This window comes from Corvus brachyrhynchos, unplaced genomic scaffold, assembly GCF_000691975.1.
Source record: "Corvus brachyrhynchos isolate BGI_N302 unplaced genomic scaffold, ASM69197v1 scaffold245, whole genome shotgun sequence".
NCBI classification, from domain to species: Eukaryota; Metazoa; Chordata; class Aves; order Passeriformes; family Corvidae; genus Corvus; species Corvus brachyrhynchos.
Window position 1 is genome coordinate 2,100,719 of NW_008238988.1, and position 20,218 is coordinate 2,120,936.

At 46.8% G+C, this 20,218-nt stretch overlaps 1 protein-coding gene across 1 annotated transcript in view; it reads right to left on the minus strand.

Annotated features, from left to right (window-relative positions):
• PRKCH (protein kinase C eta) overlaps positions 1–20,218 on the minus strand; it is a gene marked incomplete at its 5' end in the record, with an annotated part of 115,743 nt that overhangs the window by 38,677 nt on the left and 56,848 nt on the right. The window contains one exon of the mRNA XM_017738792.1: positions 6,988–7,142. Within this exon, the coding sequence (XP_017594281.1) occupies positions 6,988–7,142 (155 nt within the window). The remainder of the gene's footprint in view (positions 1–6,987; positions 7,143–20,218) is intronic.

Below are 20,218 nucleotides of genomic sequence, written 5' to 3' on the forward strand. Positions count from 1 at the left end.
TTTAAATAACCATAAAGGAAAAGTAGACACTGGCAGAGCCAACAACTTCTGTAGGCTATTCAGTAGTCCTTAGTCATGTGGAAAGTTCCACCAAAGTTCACAGACGATATACAGTGGAGTCAATGGGGCACAGAGATCTGATATGTGGATCTCAAAACAGGACTGCTCTTCGTAAGCATAACTGTAAATCAGGACTAAACTGTCCTGCACTCTGACTGATTAAACATGACACGGAAACGTGAGAGGCTGGGGTTTTTCTCTCTCTGCACTTTCCATTTGATCAAGTGCAGAGAAACAACCCTTTAAGCACTGCATGCCAGAGGCTGTCAAAGAGCCCATCTCACAAGCATGCAACAACCACATCTGAGTGGAAAACTATGTCGAAGATGCACTGTCTAGAAGGGAAAATCAGTCTACATGAGCTGTTGACTAGCAGATAAGATAGCCACAGACATCACCACACTCCTGACCCTCAGAGCCATCCCTTCATGTTTTCTAAAGCTGAATGAAGCATTTCCAGAGACTCCAGCATGAAAATTCCTCTTCTGCACTAAGCAGTTGTTGTAGGGATGGGACTGCTGGTATGCTGTTCTGTGCCAGTTTGCAGCTTTTAGCTGATTTGCTTCACTCATTCACCAGATAATCAGCTTATATTTCATCCCTTCTGCTGCTCTCAGAACACAGCATATCCTTCATTTTGCTCTGCTTACATATATCCTCTCTGGTCTTCAGGGCCCCAATCCCACACAGCACTGAGCCTCGGAACTCTCCCAAACAGAGTTCTTGAAGTGACAGCAAGCAGATCCCACAGCTGAGGTTATGGAGACTCACACCCATTTTGGCACTAGCTGAGTTGTTTCCCACCCTTTCCTCAGATGCAAACAATTCTGCCCACAAAGCCGAATCCATGGGGAAGAGAGGCATAAAATACATCAAATCAGCAAAGATTACCTATAGAGGCATCGACTGTAGCACATTCAAGCAAAAACTTTCACTGAACAATAAAACAGTTGGGTTGGAAGGGACCTTAAAGATAATCTCATTCCAACCCCCACTGCCACAGGCAGGACACCCTCCCTGTCCAACCTGGCCTTGAACACTTCCATCTCATTCCAACCCCCAGCTTCTGGGCAACCTGTGCCAGGGCCTCAGCACCCTCACAGTAAAGAACTTCTTCCCAATATCCAATCTAAGACTGTAGCACATTCAAGCAAAAACTTTCACTGAACAATAAAACAGTTGGGTTGGAAGGGACCTTAAAGATAAAACTGTAGCACATTCAAGCAAAAACAGTTGGGTTGGAAGGGACCTTAAAGATAATCTCATTCCAACCCCCACTGCCACAGGCAGGACACCCTCCCTGTCCAACCTGGCCTTGAACACTTCCAGGAATAGGGCATCCCCAGCTTCTGGGCAACCTGTGCCAGGGCCTCAGCACCCTCACAGTAAAGAATTTCTTCCTAATATCCAATCTAAACCTACCCTTCTTCAGCTTAAGGCCATTCCCCCACATCTTATCACTGCATACGCTTGCAAAGAGTATCTCTCCAGCCTTCTTGTAGACCCCTCTTAGATATTAGAAGGCTGCTATCAGGTGTCCAGGCTGCTATAAGGTCTTTCTCTTTCAGAAAAGCTTAAAAACACCTCATTGAACCAAAGGCTTATCTTTATTTGCCAAGAAAACAAACCTATGCACAGCACCTAAGCAAACCATCAGTAATCCCTGGATAGTCCCCCACCCAGCCAGTTTGCCCTGCAGAGCACTGCTGCTATCAGTCACAGATCCAGTTCAACTGCTCATTTACCTCCCTGAGGAAAGCCCCTTGACTTCAGGGGAAACAAGATCTGGCTCAAGATGTGAAAAAGGGCATGAGATGAGAATAAACAAAATCACCAGTTGCCAGGAAAAAAAAAAAACAACTAAAAACAACAGAGTGAACATGAGGAATCCCGTGTCTACACTGTCTTGACCCATGGAAAAAGCAAACAGCACACTAATAAAAGTTGCTCTGTTAACAGTGGCTGTATGTAATTAGGAAAGGCATTCAGCTTCTGTTTTCAGCACATAATTTTTAATTGATTTTGCTGAAAGAAACCTTAGTGTTGTTTCAGTTAGCAGGAGTCTTTCCAGCAAAACTGGTCTCCATAAAAGCCTTATGTAAAGCTTCCTTCAAGTGTCACAGGCTCATTGTCTGAATTGGCAGGGAATTAACCTGTTGCAAAGAGGCCATTCCCTATAAAAGCCAATAGCCATGAGACACACAGCTCGGCAGACCTCATGGGTCTCCTCCACTAAGGAAAGGTGATGATTTCAGAGACCTGGACAGTATCCAGCAATCTGTCCAGATCCCAGAGGATGAAGTTTTCCCCTGTCATAAGGAGTAACCCACACACAAAGGAGACGCTCTCAGGTAACACACAGAGGAGTAAACACTGCCTGTTAACATGCACTTCTTATTTTCCCCAAGAGCTGGAGTTCAGCCCCAGGGCCAGACCATGTTCTTTATCTGGGTAAGTGTGGAATTATCTTTTGCCTTCCAAAGGGACCATGCATCCTATTAAACACCACTGAGTCACAGGACCTACACACCAGAGCACAGGGATTCTTTGCACACCATCCCACATCCAGAGGTGTGATAAGGCACCAGCAGGCCCCCAACATCTCCAGATGGGTCGGCTGCATTAGAAACATCAATACAGTCACAAAGGCACTGGAATGAGCTGATCAGCACAAGCCCTCAGGATAAAAACAAGGTTCTTCAGATACCCAGTAACCAGTCCTTCTCCCCAGCCTTTCAGCTCCTCTGGGTCCTGGTTACACCATGGGTAGCCTTAAGGATTTATCTGCCTCTATGCCAGCAGTGAGATGGGGCATGGAGGTGTCTTTGTTGCCCAACTCCACACCTCAGGCTGGCAAAACCACTAAAGTACAGGGTGCACAGCTGACACTGTGTATCAGTGTCCTGCACGCTGTATCACCTCTGCAGGTAGTGGAGGTGTGTTCTCAGGAGTGAGCCTCTCAGCCCAGGCATCCTACTAGCGAGACACATTTGCAGAGAGAGAGAAAAGTTTGTCTTAAAAGTTAAGGCCATACCACTAGGCTGGGCTGACTGCTTTATGTTGCCTTTAGAAAGGTCTTACTGTAATCTTACTGTAAACCTCAAAGCCCCCTCCTCCAAAAAAATCCAACTCCACAACAACCAAATTTAAGGAAATATTCGCCTTTGCCCTCAATACACAAGTAGGTGACCTTGGCATGTGGATCCATCCACTCCCAAAGCTGTACATCAGCCTACAACAAGGTTTGAATTTGAGGGCAGCAGGGCAGACCAGCCATTTTTACAGTAGTGCTACACAGAAGAAAATGCCCTGCTTTTGAAATAAACCCTTATAATCATCCACTATCCCTCTGCATTTTAGCAGGCTGTGAGTGGACCAGCTCCCTCGCACTGAGTAAGCCACTGTGCAGCCTAATTCTGCTCAGATACACTGCTTTGTTTTGTTTCTGGCATGCACAGAAGCCAAAATATGCTTCCCCTACCCTGGGAACTGCTGAACTGTAAAGCGAAAGTCTGCAAAAGCTGCCTCAAGAAAAACAGCACATACAGCCATTAGAAAAAATGACAAACCAACCTACCTATCTGCAACAGAACCCAGGACAGTCATTTCCTTCAGAAATAATCCTGGTGAAAGCAGCAGTGCACAAATATCACCCTGTGAGCAAAGATTTTATTTACAATAACCACGATTATTACCTAATGTTTTCCTGGCAACAACCAGCATAAGCTGATCCCAAGTATGTCCTTGTCCTACTCCTCTGTGGTCAGGGGTGCACAATACACTGTGATGTGACATGTAAAGAGATTGTTTTCATGTCTGGATGCATTCCCCCTGTATGATGGGATAAGGAACCCCACTGTACTTGCTGGGGTTTTTTTTTCAGGAAGCAACTATAAATAGGTGCTGCTAAGTTGACAGCTAAACCTCAGCTCAGGGCAAGACAGAGACCTTTCCTTGATAAGGCCAGAAAGTTATCTCTCCTTTGTAGTGCTGCAAATGAAGAGAAAAAAAATAAAGGTTTTTGAAACTGAAATCTCTCTTTAAAGAGCCCCAAATACATACAATGTATGTTTATGGGACTCCTATTCTGGCCACAGTTTAGTAACAAAAAAGGAGTTTCCTCAAAATGAGGCATAAACTCACTGAAAATTCCAGCTGAATCATGAAAACCATCCCATGAGGGCACCAATCCAGCTGTAACCCCAGTTTTAACATTAAAAGTCACCTATAACCAAAATGAATCATCTGCCTCAGGAACCCCATTCTCAGGGATTTACAGTAGCAATTGCAAAAATACTGCACTACAGCTATTTCAAATTGCTTGTGTGTGGCTGAAAAAGGAATCAGTGAACACCTGATTTTAGCAGCCACCAGCACCATCCTCCCAGGCCACAATGACAAGTTTCAGCTACTTCTTGATGAACTTTCAGTGCTGTCTCTCAAATCTCTCTGGCATTTCAAAGAAGAGAAAACTCGGCTTTTGGCAGTGCTTGTGGCAAATGCAACTTGACTTACCAGGAGAACACTCACTGCACTGGTAAATGCAGATTCTTTCCTGAACTGCTTAATCTTGAAGGGAGCAAGGAAAAACACAGCATTATTAAGTCAAGCCCAGAAGAAAAACAAATGACGCAGAGTATTCTAGGAGCTCTTTTCCTCCACTCACCCTTGAAATCCAGAAAGAAGAGACACCTTGAAGAGCTTGTGGCAAAACCCTTTCTGGTCAGGCTATTTCTGGTGTCTCTGCCCCCTGCTCCCGGCTTCCTAAGCAAGCACTCACATTCTGATCCTAAGATCTGATCCGAACTCTCTTACACAAGTGCAGTGATTCCATCCTGCACACTCTCCCAGAGCCTGGTGTTTGTGACCCCACAGAAGCAACCTCAGCTCAGTACAGCCCCAGCCAACAGCTCTCTCCTCTTACATCTTCCAGAATCCCAACTAATTACAAGAAACCAAGTCACCCCCCTGCAGATCTGCCCCATGCAGCTGAAGCTGACTCCACAGCTTAACCAGTTTCTTAACAAGATCAAAGCCTGTGCAGTTGTTCGAGGAGCTTTTCAATTACTTCTCCAGTTTCTATCATGAAATACAGCAGCACTCGAAGAGGGCCAAAACCCAGAGGGATCAGTTACTCCTGCCCTGTGACAGGCAGCAGGCTGGGGCAGACAGGACAAGCTGTAAGCACATGGCATTACATTATGCACAGACCCAGTTTTGCTGCTGAATGATTGACAATAACTACTGGATGTCACTATTTTAAGGGTAATGTCATTTGCGTAATTATCTGGCAGGGTCTTTCCTCAGCGGCTGGCATTATTCACAAGGGAAGAATTAGACTGAAATCCAGCTGTAGAGTAAGGAGATTTGCTATTCCATACAGACAATCACTGTGCTTTAGGAGCTTGATACATAGGGTATATCATTAGTCATCTTCAGGCTCTCAGGACATGGAGAATATCAAAATGACACTCCTCTATTTCACTGTGCCATATATTTCACATGAGTTCATACTTAAAAATATTTTACTATTCTGTGTCCTCACCTGACCATCTGTTTCTTACTGGAGATAAAGGTAGGAAGAGACAGAGAAGCTGCCTTTGCTTGACTGATCCTACCATCTCACCATCAGATAGGAAAGTGCCCCTCGCACAGCCCCCAGCCCTTTGGCCACTTCAGCCCTCAGCTGTTCTGGTTTTAGTGAGTTCAAACCTGGGTTTATCTATCATGGGAGGATGCCCTACTTCCTGGCTTAAACTATGTAAAGTCCCAAATCAGACAGCGTGTGACCCAACGCACAGAAATGGCACTAACAGAGCTGGACGGGATTGGGACTGGTCTCATCCTGCACCCAGCTCTGGATCCCAGCAGTACAACTGTAACCAAGCAGCAAAAGAGAATTGACATTATTCTTTGCAGTACTGGCATGCTGCAAGTGGGACTGAGCAGGGCTACAGCAGATCATGCTCAAAAATGCGTGCTTTGCTGCTGGATTCCAGGTAACAGCATTCCAAAGAGAACAACTGTCTGCTCCTCCTCCCCAGTGCTTTGGGCACAAGGATGCCAGAGGTGTTCTGCGAAGTATGGCAGAAAGAAACCTTTCTGTACAACCAGACTGTGGCAGTGATGACACCTCTCTGCTCCAGCTGTCCTCCTCCATCCCAGAAGAGGCCCTGCTGTGCCCCTGGGGCATAAGGGAGGATGCTGGTCAAATGGTCATGCTGGCCAGGGACGGTTCTGCACAGCAGCCTGGCTCTGATCCATGCTGGCTGCTCTATGCCTTTATGCTTGAGCTGACAGGGGAGCAGTTCAGCAGCACAGAAAGGAAAAAATATAACTAAAGTGACCCCGTGAGTACAGAAAAATGACAAATAACAAAGGAGAACTATGTATGGGAAGCAGCTTCCTGAGAACAGCCTTGAGACTTGGAGCGGAGGCTGACACATGGAGGCAATGATGCTCCCATCCTGTTCCAAACACAAAGATGCCAGACATGGACAGGAAGGAAAAACTCCTGCTGTAGGACCATGGCAGGAATGAAAAGACTTTTAGTGGCTGAGATGAGTGGCACTGAATAGGTATGTGAAATAGATAGGGTTTAAACAGGGAAGCAGAGGCCTTGGTGTGACCAGTACGCATTAGTCTTGAAATAACATGGCACACTGTGGCAAAAGCAACAGATCCTTACATTCACCTCCCAGAAAATCTGGGAAGGTTTAATTTAATGCCTGCCCAGAAATCTCACTCCCTCCTGGAAAGTGGTGCACCTTGGCCAATGTGCAGAAGGAATGTGGAGGTACTGTTATCCCAGCTGACAATTTGTTCCTGGCGGGCAGCAAGTGACACTTCTTTATTCAAGCAGAGAACTCCAGCTCTCATCTCAGCTGTGGGGTTCAGACAAAGGGAAGCAATGAATGCAGAGCTCACCGGTAAATGATGCCTCTTTCATGGAGAAACATGAGGGCTGAAATAATTTCTGCAGCGTAGAACCGGGCCCGATCTTCGTCGAAGCGCCGCGACTTCTGGATGTGGAACATCAAGTCCCCGCCATTGACAAACTCCATGACAAAGAACAGGCGATCCTACACACAGGCAACCACAACAAACATGAACAGCATTAATCACATCCTTGGCCAGGCTTAGAAAAGTCTTAGTAAAACAATTATCTCTCAAACAAAAACAGATTAAGTAAACATGAGACTGTGTGTGGGGGGAAAGGCTGATTTTTTTCAGGGAAAATCAAGTCAATACTAGGAAGATCTGTTCGTACCTCCTTGCCCTGCACTCCTCCCAGAAGTTTTGACCCCAGTTGTGAAATCAATTCCTGTTCATATGTGGATTGGGCACGTCAGTAAGTATGTTCTCATCACTAAGCAACTCCCATTGGGTTTCCCTGAATTACCCTTAGCCTGAATCAGCAGGGAATGATAGCCCTTCATCAGTACTCTCTGAGCTCAGTGGCACGAGAGGAATCTGCAAAAAATCACTGACTCCCTAGTAAACATCTCAGACCTCTGGGAAAAGCTGCTCCATAACACAACATACATAATCAGAATGCAGCTTCACCACAACATTGTCTCGAGGATATCCCAACATTATTTCTGGAGAGTGTGGGCTGTTTTCCAGGATGGGATTTCCTGCCATACACTTGCATGGCAGCTGCTTTTTGGGCCCTCATGTTCCAGCTTTCCTCTGATTAGGAAATGATTCTATGCAGAGAACCTGCACAGAGACCTCTGCAGAGGTCTCTGGGCAGTAGAGGAACTGATAAGGATGAAGTGTAAATAAAATTTCTGCTGAGCAGAAAAGCAACCTGTTTGATAAAGTTCAGTTCATTAAGCACAGCTGTTAGTCTCTGAGGTTTCTTTTTTGGCTTTGTTCTGGCTTTTGCAAAAGCCTGCAGATAGGGAGGCACTCGCTTAAGCTGTGTGCTCAACAGTGAGTAGGGCTTTCACATGTGTTCACTTGACTGTGAGAGGAAGGACACAGAGAGATTTGGCACAAAAATAAACCCCGAAATTGTTGCAGTCTAGTTCAAAAATTTCTTTTAGCAATTGTTTCAGGACTTTCAGTATTTGTTGTTTCAGTTTTTCTCTGAGTAGCAGGAACAAGCAGATTGGAAAACAGGCATAGAATTCAACTGAGACCAGTCAGGCTTTTAATGGTAGTACATGCCTTTCTTTCCCACAAGCCCCTTCCCAGGTCTGATGTTAATTATCTACAAGCTACCTTTAAACCCTCTCTAAGTTTAAGAGGATAAGCATTGTCATGCTCCACTTTCTGGCAGTCAGCCAGCTTGAAATGACTACTGGTATTAACATCTTGAGATGCACACAGCAGAAGAAAAACAACCAGAAATTCCCTCATTTCTCAATGGAAATGAGCAGGAAAGCAAATGGCTTGTGACACATGAGGACAGTTTGCTTCGCATAGCCAACCTGGGCTCTGCCATGAAGCTCCTTCTGGGCTCCTTCTAGAAGGTAAAGATCATTAAATCATAGAATCATTTGAGTTGGAAAAGGCCTTTAGAGACCATCAACCACTAACCCAACTCTGGCCAAGCCCACCACTAAACCATGTCCCCAAGTGCCACACATCTACATGTCTTTCAAATACCTCCAGGGATGGGGACTCCACCACTGCCCTGGGCAGACTGTTCCAGGCAGCTTGACCATCCTTTCAGTGAAGAAATTGTTCCTAATATCCAACCTAAACTCTCCCTGGTGCAACTTCAGACCATTTCCTCTTGTCCTGTCCCTTGTTCCCTGGGAGCAGAGCCCGACCTCCACCTGGCTGCGCCCGCCTCTCAGGGAGTCGTAGAGAGCGAGAAGCTTCCCCCTGAGCCTCCTTTCCTCCAGGCTGAGCACCCCCAGTTGCTCCTCATCTTGTGCTCCAGACCCCTACCAAGCTCCACTGTCATTCCCTGGACACACTCAGCACCTCAATGTCCTTCCTGCAGTGAGGCTCCCAAAACTGAACCCAGAATTTGAGGTCCAGCCGCACCATTGCTCCCAGCACTCTCACAACACTACTGCAGCACCAAGGTATGCAGAGAACCTGCACAGAGACCTCTGCAGAGGTCTCTGGGCAGTAGAGGAACTGATAAGGATGAAGTGTAAATAAAATTTCTGCTGAGCAGAAAAGCAACCTGTTTGATAAAGTTCAGTTCATTAAGCACAGCTGTTAGTCTCTGAGGTTTCTTTTTTGGCTTTGTTCTGGCTTTTGCAAAAGCCTGCAGATAGGGAGGCACTCGCTTAAGCTGTGTGCTCAACAGTGAGTAGGGCTTTCACATGTGTTCACTTGACTGTGAGAGGAAGGACACAGAGAGATTTGGCACAAAAATAAACCCCGAAATTGTTGCAGTCTAATTCAAAAATTTCTTTTAGCAATTGTTTCAGGACTTTCAGTATTTGTTGTTTCAGTTTTTCTCTGAGTAGCAGGAACAAGCAGATTGGAAAACAGGCATAGAATTCAACTGAGACCAGTCAGGCTTTTAATGGTAGTACATGCCTTTCTTTCCCACAAGCCCCTTCCCAGGTCTGATGTTAATTATCTACAAGCTACCTTTAAACCCTCTCTAAGTTTAAGAGGATAAGCATTGTCATGCTCCACTTTCTGGCAGTCAGCCAGCTTGAAATGACTACTGGTATTAACATCTTGAGATGCACACAGCAGAAGAAAAACAACCAGAAATTCCCTCATTTCTCAATGGAAATGAGCAGGAAAGCAAATGGCTTGTGACACATGAGGACAGTTTGCTTCGCATAGCCAACCTGGGCTCTGCCATGAAGCTCCTTCTGGGCTCCTTCTAGAAGGTAAAGATCATTAAATCATAGAATCATTTGAGTTGGAAAAGGCCTTTAGAGACCATCAACCACTAACCCAACTCTGGCCAAGCCCACCACTAAACCATGTCCCCAAGTGCCACACATCTACATGTCTTTCAAATACCTCCAGGGATGGGGACTCCACCACTGCCCTGGGCAGACTGTTCCAGGCAGCTTGACCATCCTTTCAGTGAAGAAATTGTTCCTAATATCCAACCTAAACTCTCCCTGGTGCAACTTCAGACCATTTCCTCTTGTCCTGTCCCTTGTTCCCTGGGAGCAGAGCCCGACCTCCACCTGGCTGCGCCTGCCTCTCAGGGAGTCGTAGAGAGCGAGAAGCTTCCCCCTGAGCCTCCTTTCCTCCAGGCTGAGCACCCCCAGTTGCTCCTCATCTTGTGCTCCAGACCCCTACCAAGCTCCACTGTCATTCCCTGGACACACTCAGCACCTCAATGTCCTTCCTGCAGTGAGGCTCCCAAAACTGAACCCAGAATTTGAGGTGCAGCCTCACCATTGCTCCCAGCACTCTCACAACACTACTGCAGCACCAAGGTCATGTGTTGAATGCTATCTCCAGTCCATATAAACAACACCACCTCATTGTTTCACTCTGTCTTTATTAGAGGGCACCGAAAGACACCCGAGCTGGCTTGTCTGCAGCAGCAGTCTGAGCCAGAGCAGCATGGATGTGCAAACCCACCAGCAGCCTTGGCTCTTCAGCCCACATCAGCCCTGTAATGCCACATCTTCACTGCAACTGGTTAAGCTCAGTCTGGCTGTCCTGTGCCTGCCTGTTCCTCCAGCTGCAGCACAGGCATCACCTCTGCCGCGCCAGTCAGGCTGGCTTTTACATCTCCTTGTTATTCTTTCCCACCTCCTTCCTTGCTGATCTCTCCACATGACACACACTTATCTAGCCCAGCTTGTCCAGGCATCTCCTCAAGCCCATACTTAAAAAAGAAATCCCTCTTGCCAGATCCCCAACAGGAAGCAATTTAATTTCCCAGCAGCCTGGTGAGGGATGGCGTGTGCGTATTTATGTGATACATATGCCTGTATAAACATGCATGCACTTAGGTGAACACACATGGATTTTCTATTCTTTCCTTAAAGGTGACCTTCAGGGAAACAAAATTAACTCTTCCTATCTTAAAACATCTATGTCCAGCTTCTCCAGAGCAGGCAAAACTCCACAGCCCACCTCAGACTTCTGGTTGTACTCGTCTCCACTATGATGCTTACAGGAAGACACTACTTCTTTCTCAAATGTTCAGGTGAGCACCAAAACAGCTGATTTTGAAATTCATATCACTGCTGCCATGGAATTAGCAGCTTTTTGCTAAAAACTGCTCTTGCTTCAGACTAATTGCAAACCTGAGCAAGCATAACCACATGTGTTATACAGTCACACCCACCCATGGGCTCATTTCACTGGTCAAGCATAAATACAGAACTATGGGTTACTCAACTTTTAAAACTTTTTTTTTTAAATTTAATTTTAAAGAAGTCCAGCTTATTGTCTGCCCACTTTCCTAACACTTAGAAAGCCCATGGGGCTGCTGAAGAAAAGAGCAGGATGGGTACTACAACTGGTTTATAATGCAGCATTTGTGCATTGGTCTGCTACATGCCTGGAAACAAGCATTAGGAAAATGAGCACTAATGACCATCCTTTGGGGAAAAGCATCTAAAAGCCAGGCAAGGCCTCCCATTTTTACTCTTAAGGAAGACCATCAGCTTGCTAAGCTGCAAAGACCAACCACTCCTCCAAGAATCATTAAGAAATAAAATAACCAGTAGTGTCCTATTAAAAAAAAAAAAAAAAGGGGGGGGAAAGGAAGGGGGGGGGAGGAAAAGAGAGAAGGGGGGCAATGAATCATTAAGAAATAAAATAACCAGTAGTGTCCTATTAAAAAAAAAAAAAAAAGAGGTGGGAAAGGAAGGGGGGGGAAGGAAAAGAGAAGAGGAGGGCAATGAAAAGAAAAGAGAGGAAGAGAAGGAGGGAGAGGCAGGGAAGGGCAGGGGAAACAGGGGAGAAGAAAGAGGGAAAAAGAGGAAGGGAAAAAAAGAGGAAAGAAGAAAAAAAGAAAGAAGGCAATTTGCAGCTGGAAGAGTAAGACTGAGTAAATAACCTTAAAAGGGGCCAGGAAAAGTAAATCTTAAAACAGCAGATAGTTCAGACACTTGCAAATTTGACCTGACTTAAGAGTCAGTTATGTGTCTCCTTTCTTGGGGACCACCAGTGAGAATAAGGAGCAGTTGAATTGTTTTTCGACAGGGCCCAGTGCTGAACTCCTCACATGTGTATTTTTCTATTGTGCTTTGCCCAGAAGTCTCCCTGATCTGGTATCTCTGTTTGACGTGGTAAGAAAGGAGCATTTGAGTCAACAGGAAACAGTGACATGAAAGGCTTTGCAGCAAGTGGCAGCCGCAGGAGGAAATCACATTGCACCATTCCTGGACTGGGATCAAGATGAATAAAGTCTCAGAGCAATTGTTACTGTAAATTAAAGAAACACTTGAAGGAAACAAAATCCATGGGACCAGGCAGGTTAATTTCAAGGCTGGACTACACCTAGAGATTAATCCTATCAATTTTCATGCAAGAGAGCTGCCTCTTTTATTTTTCTTGGCTTTAAAAAAAAAATTATTTTTTTAATTTCAGTTTTCCATCCCTATTTGCTCACTTATTAGCAGGGCAAAGGCTGTTGGAAGCACAGCAGTGGTTGACAGTACCTGTAAATACCCATAATATTCTTTCATTGTCTTAGGGGGTTTTGTGGGGCTTGAAGAAAGTCCCTGACTGCAAAAGCCACCAAGAAGGACAATCCACACACTGGTTACTGCCCCTTGCAAACACTGAAAACCATCTCAAGCATCACTTAAGCCCTTTGTCCTCACCAGCTCTACAAGCTGTTTTGGATCCTCATACCCTTCCCTCTTTGGCATCACAGGGGAAGAAAAAATATCCAGGTTTTATTAAAAGAGCATCCTTTCCCTCCAGTGTGATGGCCAACTTCTACCCTCTTCTACTCATAGCTGATGTCCATGTACAACCCACACAAGACCAAAGATCTCTGAAGACACTTGGGACCTTATCTCCAATCACAAGGGTCCAATTTACCCCCCTGAAAAATCAGCCTGGCTCAGGAATTCCACTTAGTTTGCATTTCATCTTTTTGGAAATAATTCATGCACACAACTCCTTAGAAAATCAGCTTTGGGTTCAATCTGAGTTCACTGAAGCCAAAGGGTCTCCCCAAGAAAACAGTCATTTTTCCCTGTTTTGGCAGTTAATGCTTTGCAGAGCAGAAGGCAGGCTTTCCAAATCATCCCCAAACAGAGACAGCTGTGTCACTGCTTCCCAGAGAAACTTTATTGTTTCCAAAAAGAGTAGCAGGGCTTAGGGAGCGTGCAAGCAAATTATTACAAGATAATTACAAGAGCTGGCAGGCTCTCTCAGTGTTCCCAATGTTCTCCCTTCGTGGTCCACAACCCCCACACAAAGCAAATCTGCCCTAGGTCTTGCTGGGAGCGAGCAAATAAACCGTGATTTCTCAGTACTGGGCTCCAGAAAGCCACATGTCCAACTCCCCAGCAGTGCAAGTGGCCATCTGTATCTGGGTCAAGGCACTGCAAAGCATAGGATCTGAAGGAGGAATAATAAACAGGTTTGTAACTGAGTATTTATCTTTGTAGGACTAACACAGCCATGCCCCACTCTTAGATGCTGCTCTGTGAGGAAATGCTTGTCCTCCATACCCAGCCCTCCACAGATTCTATGAATTCCCGCTGGAAATGCTTCCCCTCCCCCACTGTGGTCTTCAACATCTTCATGAAGGGAAGCAGAGGGGCAGGCTCTGATCTCTTCTCTGGTGCCTAGTGACAGGATGCAAGGGAATGGCCTGAAGTTTTGTCACGGGAGGTTTAGGTTGGCTATTAGGAAAAGTGTCTTCACCCAGAGGGTGTCTGGACACTGGAACAGGCTCCCCAGGGCACCAAGCCTGGCAGAGCTCAAGGAGGGTGTGGACAATGCTCTCAGGCATAGAGCTGTTCTGTGCAGGGCCAGGAGTTGGACTCAATGATCCTGATTGGGTCCCTTCCAACTCAGCATATTCTATGATTCTATGATTTCATACCCAGCCCCTCACAGAATCCATAGATTCTATGAATTCCTGTTGGGAATGCTTCCCCCCAGTATCCTGCCCCTGAACCAAGGTAGCACCCTCATGAGCTGCCTGCTGCTCCTAGCTCTGGGGGTTAAGGAAGGCAGATGTCCAGGGGCCTTACACATGGTTTCAAATCCAGGGAGGATCACAGGTGTCCTGTGAACAGGCTCACCATGAAGCAGTCATGACAACAACTCTTTTACAAACACGTGTGTGAGCACAGGAGCAGATCTAATGAGCTCAGCCCCAAATTTCCAGACAAAGCCACTCTGGCCTGACTGCAACGGAGCAAGGCAGTGACTGATGTCAGGTAAAGATTTGGCCCTTTGATTTCAAATCACAGCAACTACATCAAGGAACACCTCTGCCCCGTGCTGGCTCAGCTGGAAGCCCATTGACATTATAGGTGATGGCCATGGCATGGCCCAGGACTCCCAAGCAGAGAGGCAGCAGGTTTTACAGCCATTTGCTTGCCAAGCAGGGCTGCTCTGTGGGCTGTTCTTCCTCCCTGCTTCAGTGGCCGTGGAAGTGCCCGCCAGCCCCAGGAACCACTTCTGCCTCAGGGAACCAAGCCACAGACAGCACATCCAGCCCTGAGGCTACCCAGATGAGGGGATCACTGTGTGATGCAGCTGAAAGGCTGAGAAGGGGAAGGTTTCTTTCTTCTGCTGGTTTTGCGTGGTTTTTCAAGCTAGAAGGAGGTGCAGTGAAAATTAGGCCAACTCAGAATGGGCATAAGCTGCATGCGGTGTCTCCTCCAGGCTGGGCAGCTGGTGAACACAGTTCTGAGAATCTCAGGTCACTTCCCTACTCCAGGCTCGTTTTTAGCTCCTTTCATAGTCACCAGCCACTGTCACAACCACATAAATGGGGCAGTTATCCTTGGTTATCACCCCACCACGCTCTGCTCTCTGACGCTGCTGACAGTGGGCACCATGAGGCTCCCTGTGGGGCCACTGCAACAAGGCACATACACATTGCCCAGAGAATCATAAATTGGCTCTTGCCATTTGCATAAATAAAATCTGCAGGGTCCCTCAGGGTAAAGGCAGCCCTGGCACCCGGGTGCACAGTGCAGCATCAACGCTGAGCTCATTCCAGAGGAGCTCAACAACAACCACAAACCAGGGCTAGCTGAGGGGAGTTGTGGGTTCCCACTTGCCCCAGGGAAAAAAAACCCCAAAACTAAACAAAAACCCCAAATCTGACTGTATCCTCCAAATTCCTGTCCCTATTTTCTTAACCACTTGGCTGAAATTTCAAGCTCATACACTGGAGAGTTTTTGTAACAGGCAAATTCAGTCATTTGTCTGGAACAATGCTTCTTCTGGGGTATTCAAGTGAACCATACACACATCCTTCCTCCTCATCCCCTCCCTGCAAGACAGCCTAATTCACAGCAGCATTACACTATTAGCTCATCTTTTCACTAGAAACTTTCACACAGCATATGTGCAAAAGGATGATCATTATCTTGTTCACCTGTGTGTGTTCCATTTGAAACAAGACCAGATCCGAATTAGAAAAAAAAAAAATCAAAACTCAGGTAAGTCAACCAATTATGTGAAAAAAAAGTCTGTTTTTTTAATCCCAACTAAAAAAAAGGACACTTGGAGCATCATTAAAATAAGATATTACAAGGATAAAAAACAAATTGAAAGAAGAAGCAAAACAAAATCTTCCCCTCCAGACCTTTTAAAATGGTACAGAAAACTACATAAACACTTCTTCCCACCTGAAAGATTAAAAAAATTCAAAGGACTGGCTGAACTTAGAGGGGAATAAATTGAGAAGTAAGGAACTCGAGTGTATGACTGTAGACATTACCTGTTAATCAAAGATTTATAGGACATCTGCACCCCTCAGCTGGCTGCTCGCATCTTGGTGTCTCAGAAGAGAATAACCCTATAAATACCATGCTTTTTTTACACCCTTCAGTTCAAAAAGGCTACTGAAATTGGTGTTTTCAGTTTAGAGTGACCAACCTGCAATAGCTCTTCCCATTTTACAAAATACTGAGCTCTGCACTATCTGCTGGCTCAGGCAGGGCTAGGGAAGGCTAGAGACCTCTATGAGCTCAGCCAAAGGTCTTCACAAAAATTAAGAGTGCCAAAACACCCTCAAAGCCACTTGGAAACAGCTTGCTGTGAGGGTGTGTAAATCACCTTCTCACCTTAAACAGCACCTGGAAAGCAATATGGATTCAAAGAGACTGAAAGCTAAAGCACCACTGGCTCACACCTCAGTTAGTTACCTCTTCTATGAGCTTAGATTGCCTTTGTTTTTTCCTCCTCTTCCTCCTCAATACTGACTGGCACCTGCTTGCTCAGGCTGCTTCAGAGCTGCTTCCATTTTGATCCCCTTTTATGCTGCAACTTCCTTGATTTTAAGGCCAAAAAATACTAGTTTCACATACTGTGGCTAACCATAGGCAACACACTTGGCTACCCTTGCACTGAGCTTGATGACTTGTCCAAGCTACACTCTCTCCCCTAAGCCACTGCAGATGGAGACAGGCATTTATTTCAGCTTCATGAAAATGCAAATATCCAAAGTCCCTCAACCATCTGGGGTCAGAAAGTTACTCTGGGGAACTACGACACGACGATGGCAGCTGACCCTTCCAACCCTCCAGCTCATGTTTTCACCTCAGCTCACATCACCTCAGTGTGCAGCCCAAGTGTGGACGCCCAGCAAAGTTCACAGATTAGAGTCAGAAATGTCAGTCTGATCTTGTTTCACCTCCTGCCTGCAAAAAAACCCCAGCCTCGAATGTTCCTGCAACAAAGTCACCACTGCAAGGTGTCACTGCACACATCAGAAAAAGCAGAGCCTTTCCGAGCAGGCTGCGGAGGCCTGGCACGACTGGTTCACTGACAACTGGAACCAGTGTGCCAGCAAACACATCAGGGGTTTTTGGTGGATGTGAACACTGTCAAACCACAGAAAGATGCACTTTTGGCCAGCCTGCTTTTATGCTGTGCTAGACGGGACGAGAGCCAGAGGAAAGCAGAAATTGGCTGTCCCTGCTGTGGTCACAAAGCCAACATGAGGGCACCGCGGTGCACACACCTGCAGGAGTTGCACTGGCGAGTGAAGGTGGGAGAGGAAATTCCCCTGTACCTCCTTGTCAAAAAAACCCCAAAAACCAACCCACCACCCCAGGTAAAGCATAACTCAAGCTCCTTCAAGCCTTACTTGCAGAGCCTTCCAGCAGAGTGGTTTGGGGCTAACATGGGTCTCAACTCTCAAGAATAGAAGTCTCAGTGCTTGCAGAAAAGCATCCAAGATGTGTATTTGGCTGTCACGTGAATGCATGCACAGAGTTGTGCCTCCACGACATGCCACAGAGGGAATGCTGGGGGTTCAGAGCCTGGGAGTGGATCAAAGCCATCCTCTCTGCTCCTTCTCAGTGCCTTGCAAAGAGAACATCAAAGAGGCCTCACTAATTCCTGAATGCCCACCAGCACACTCCAAAGTCTGTGTCAGGGCACTTCCTCATCTCCCAGAGCCCCAGGAAAGCTGTCACTGCCACTCCAGCCTCCCTCACCTCCAGCACATCGTGCTCTGCCCTGTGCTCTACCCACCTGGTGACACTAGAGTCACTGGTGGACAACCAGGCTGATGCTGACGATCCCCTGGAGGGACCATGACTGAGGACTCCCCTGGACAAACAAGGGCACTTAGGCCTCCCTTGTGGCACCTGGGGGCAAGGGGTGGGTGAGCTGCCACCTCTCAGTCCCACCACTTTGGCTCGTGGGCCCTCACTTGAAAATGATGTCCCTGTTGAAGGCTCCAGGTCAGCTCTAACACTTCTGGGAGGTGAAATACAGGCTCATCTCTCTAAACAATTAGGTGACCCTTGACAAGATGCCCACGCTGACCCTGGCAGAACTGCCTGAGTGTCCCAAGAGCCAGTGGAGATGTGGAGAAACCTTCCTCTTCCATGTTGATCAGCCTGCAGCCAGTAAAGGGGACAAAAAAACTGCATGCCAAACAGCAGGCTGTCCTTGTAAAATGGGACCAGTTCCATGATTATACTGTCCTGGAGTCCCAGGCCAGTCCCGCCTGGCTTAAATAGCACCCTGCTCATTATTATCTTGAAGGATGCTCGTTATAGAAAAATCACATCCCTCTGCCAAGTTCTCGTGTCCCACTATTTTTGGAACAATAGGGGCATGCTCTGAGCCTCAGCAACTGTCAGCAGAGCCAGAGGGAAAGCAAATCCATATAACGATCAGGCTGGCTGACGGGGACAGTGCTGGGAACAGCATCGCCTGGGGGACAGTCCCCTGGAAGGACTCTTTGGTTATGAGAAAAGGGATAAGGGCAATAAACATAAAACCCAGAAGCTATTCGACACTATTTGCATGGGAAGCTGATCTCTCCCAGCCCTCTTCATTCTCATGCATATGAGTGGAGACAAAAGGATTTAAAAGCAAACCACCTGTGCAGGAAGGATGGCTCCTAAACCCCAAAGAAGACAGGACCTACTTACCGCAAGCTGATTTTAATTAAAACATTCCAGGATTCACATTCCCCAGGATCACATTCCTGACTTATTTATTTATATATATAGCCTCTTTCACCCCTTCTAGGACAGTACTGTTGAAGTGTTGGATGACACCAGTGTCAGGTAAAAGGAAACAAACACTTTTTGGTGCTTGTGACCCCTAATTCAGGATCCGTGATTATCCTCAGGTCCCAGCACCTGTCAGCAACTCACAGATTACTAGAGAGGAAGCATAATCCTCTCTGACACTAAAGAATTATTCTAAGGCCCTAGAAAAAAGCAGAGTTAAATGGCTTAGGCAAGGTGGAAAGCTCCCAAGGCAAGGCCTTCAATTAAAAAAAAGTTTAAAATTTTAAAAAACAGAGATATGGTGAGCAAGGAAGACCTCCCACAGATGCAGCTGGAGCAGGACTTTAATTACCCCCCTGCAATGGAGCAGTTGGACTCTTTCCTTGCCTTTCACAGGAAAGGAATCCGGAGGTGCAAGTCCAAAACTGCCTAGCCCAGTGCTGGGCACACAGATGGCTACATCCAGCCTCTGCCAGCCTGCTGAGCTGCTGCTATTTCATCTTTAGGCTCTGAAAAGTGTGACCCACACCAGGCAGAGCTAGCCCTTGCAGCTCCTACCACCTAGTGGCTGCAGGATTCAGCCCTGATGGAGCGAGGAGGAGGTCAGGCAGCCTCAGCCCACCCTGGGCAAACAAAGCCACCCTTGCTGGCAGGCATCACTTACGCTGCAGCTGAGACTAAAGCAGGGTCACACTGAGCACAGAGGCAGCACAAGAGAACAGAAAACCTTTCTGAAAACCGTCAGTGGCTAACGTAAGCTCAGAAAAACCTCAGCCAGCTCTAAAACAGGCAAGCAGAAGCAGCAGCAGTATAGATGAACTCGGGTAATGCATTGCTGTTTCGGGTACTTGTGCCTGCTCAGCTAATCATAGAATCACAGAATGGTTTGGGTTGGAAGAGATGCTAAAGGTCATCTAGTTACAACCCTCCTCTCTTGTACAGGGACACCTTTCACTAGACAAGGTTGCTCTGAGCTTCATCCAGCCTGGCCTTGAACACTTCCAGGGATGGGCATCCCTGGAAGAATGGTGCATTCCTGGCACCAGATGACATCACAGCGTGCAGAACAGACATGTCCCAGGCTGTTAAAGTCACCCTCAGGCTCCTTAAGCCAGGGGAAGAGTTTGCTGGTTTGGGTGGGATATTATAAAAGAACCAGAATTCAATCTGCTCTGGATCCAGCCAAATCCTCAGAACCCATGAGTGCGCTGTCCTCAAACTGCAGCAGCATCTCAGGCACTTCCAAGAGCCTTCCTTTTGAGTTTCCATGATTTCTTCTTGAACTGGGAGAGGTGAGGCCATAACTGGACACCCCTGTTCTAGGTGCAGCCTCGCCAGTGCCGGGAAGAAGGGATAATGACTCTCCCAAGCTCCTGAAGCAGCCCAGTCCATAATTTAGCTCACGTTCCATGGGGCTTCACTGCTGGCTCATACTGAGCCTGGCACCTACCATAAGCTCTGTCTGCCCTCCAGCTGGGCTACTGCTCTGCCAGTCAGTCCCAGCTTGTCCTGACCTATGGGATCAGGCTCTGACTTGGCCTTGACAAACGGTAGGAGGCCTCAAAACAGCTAGTTCTTGA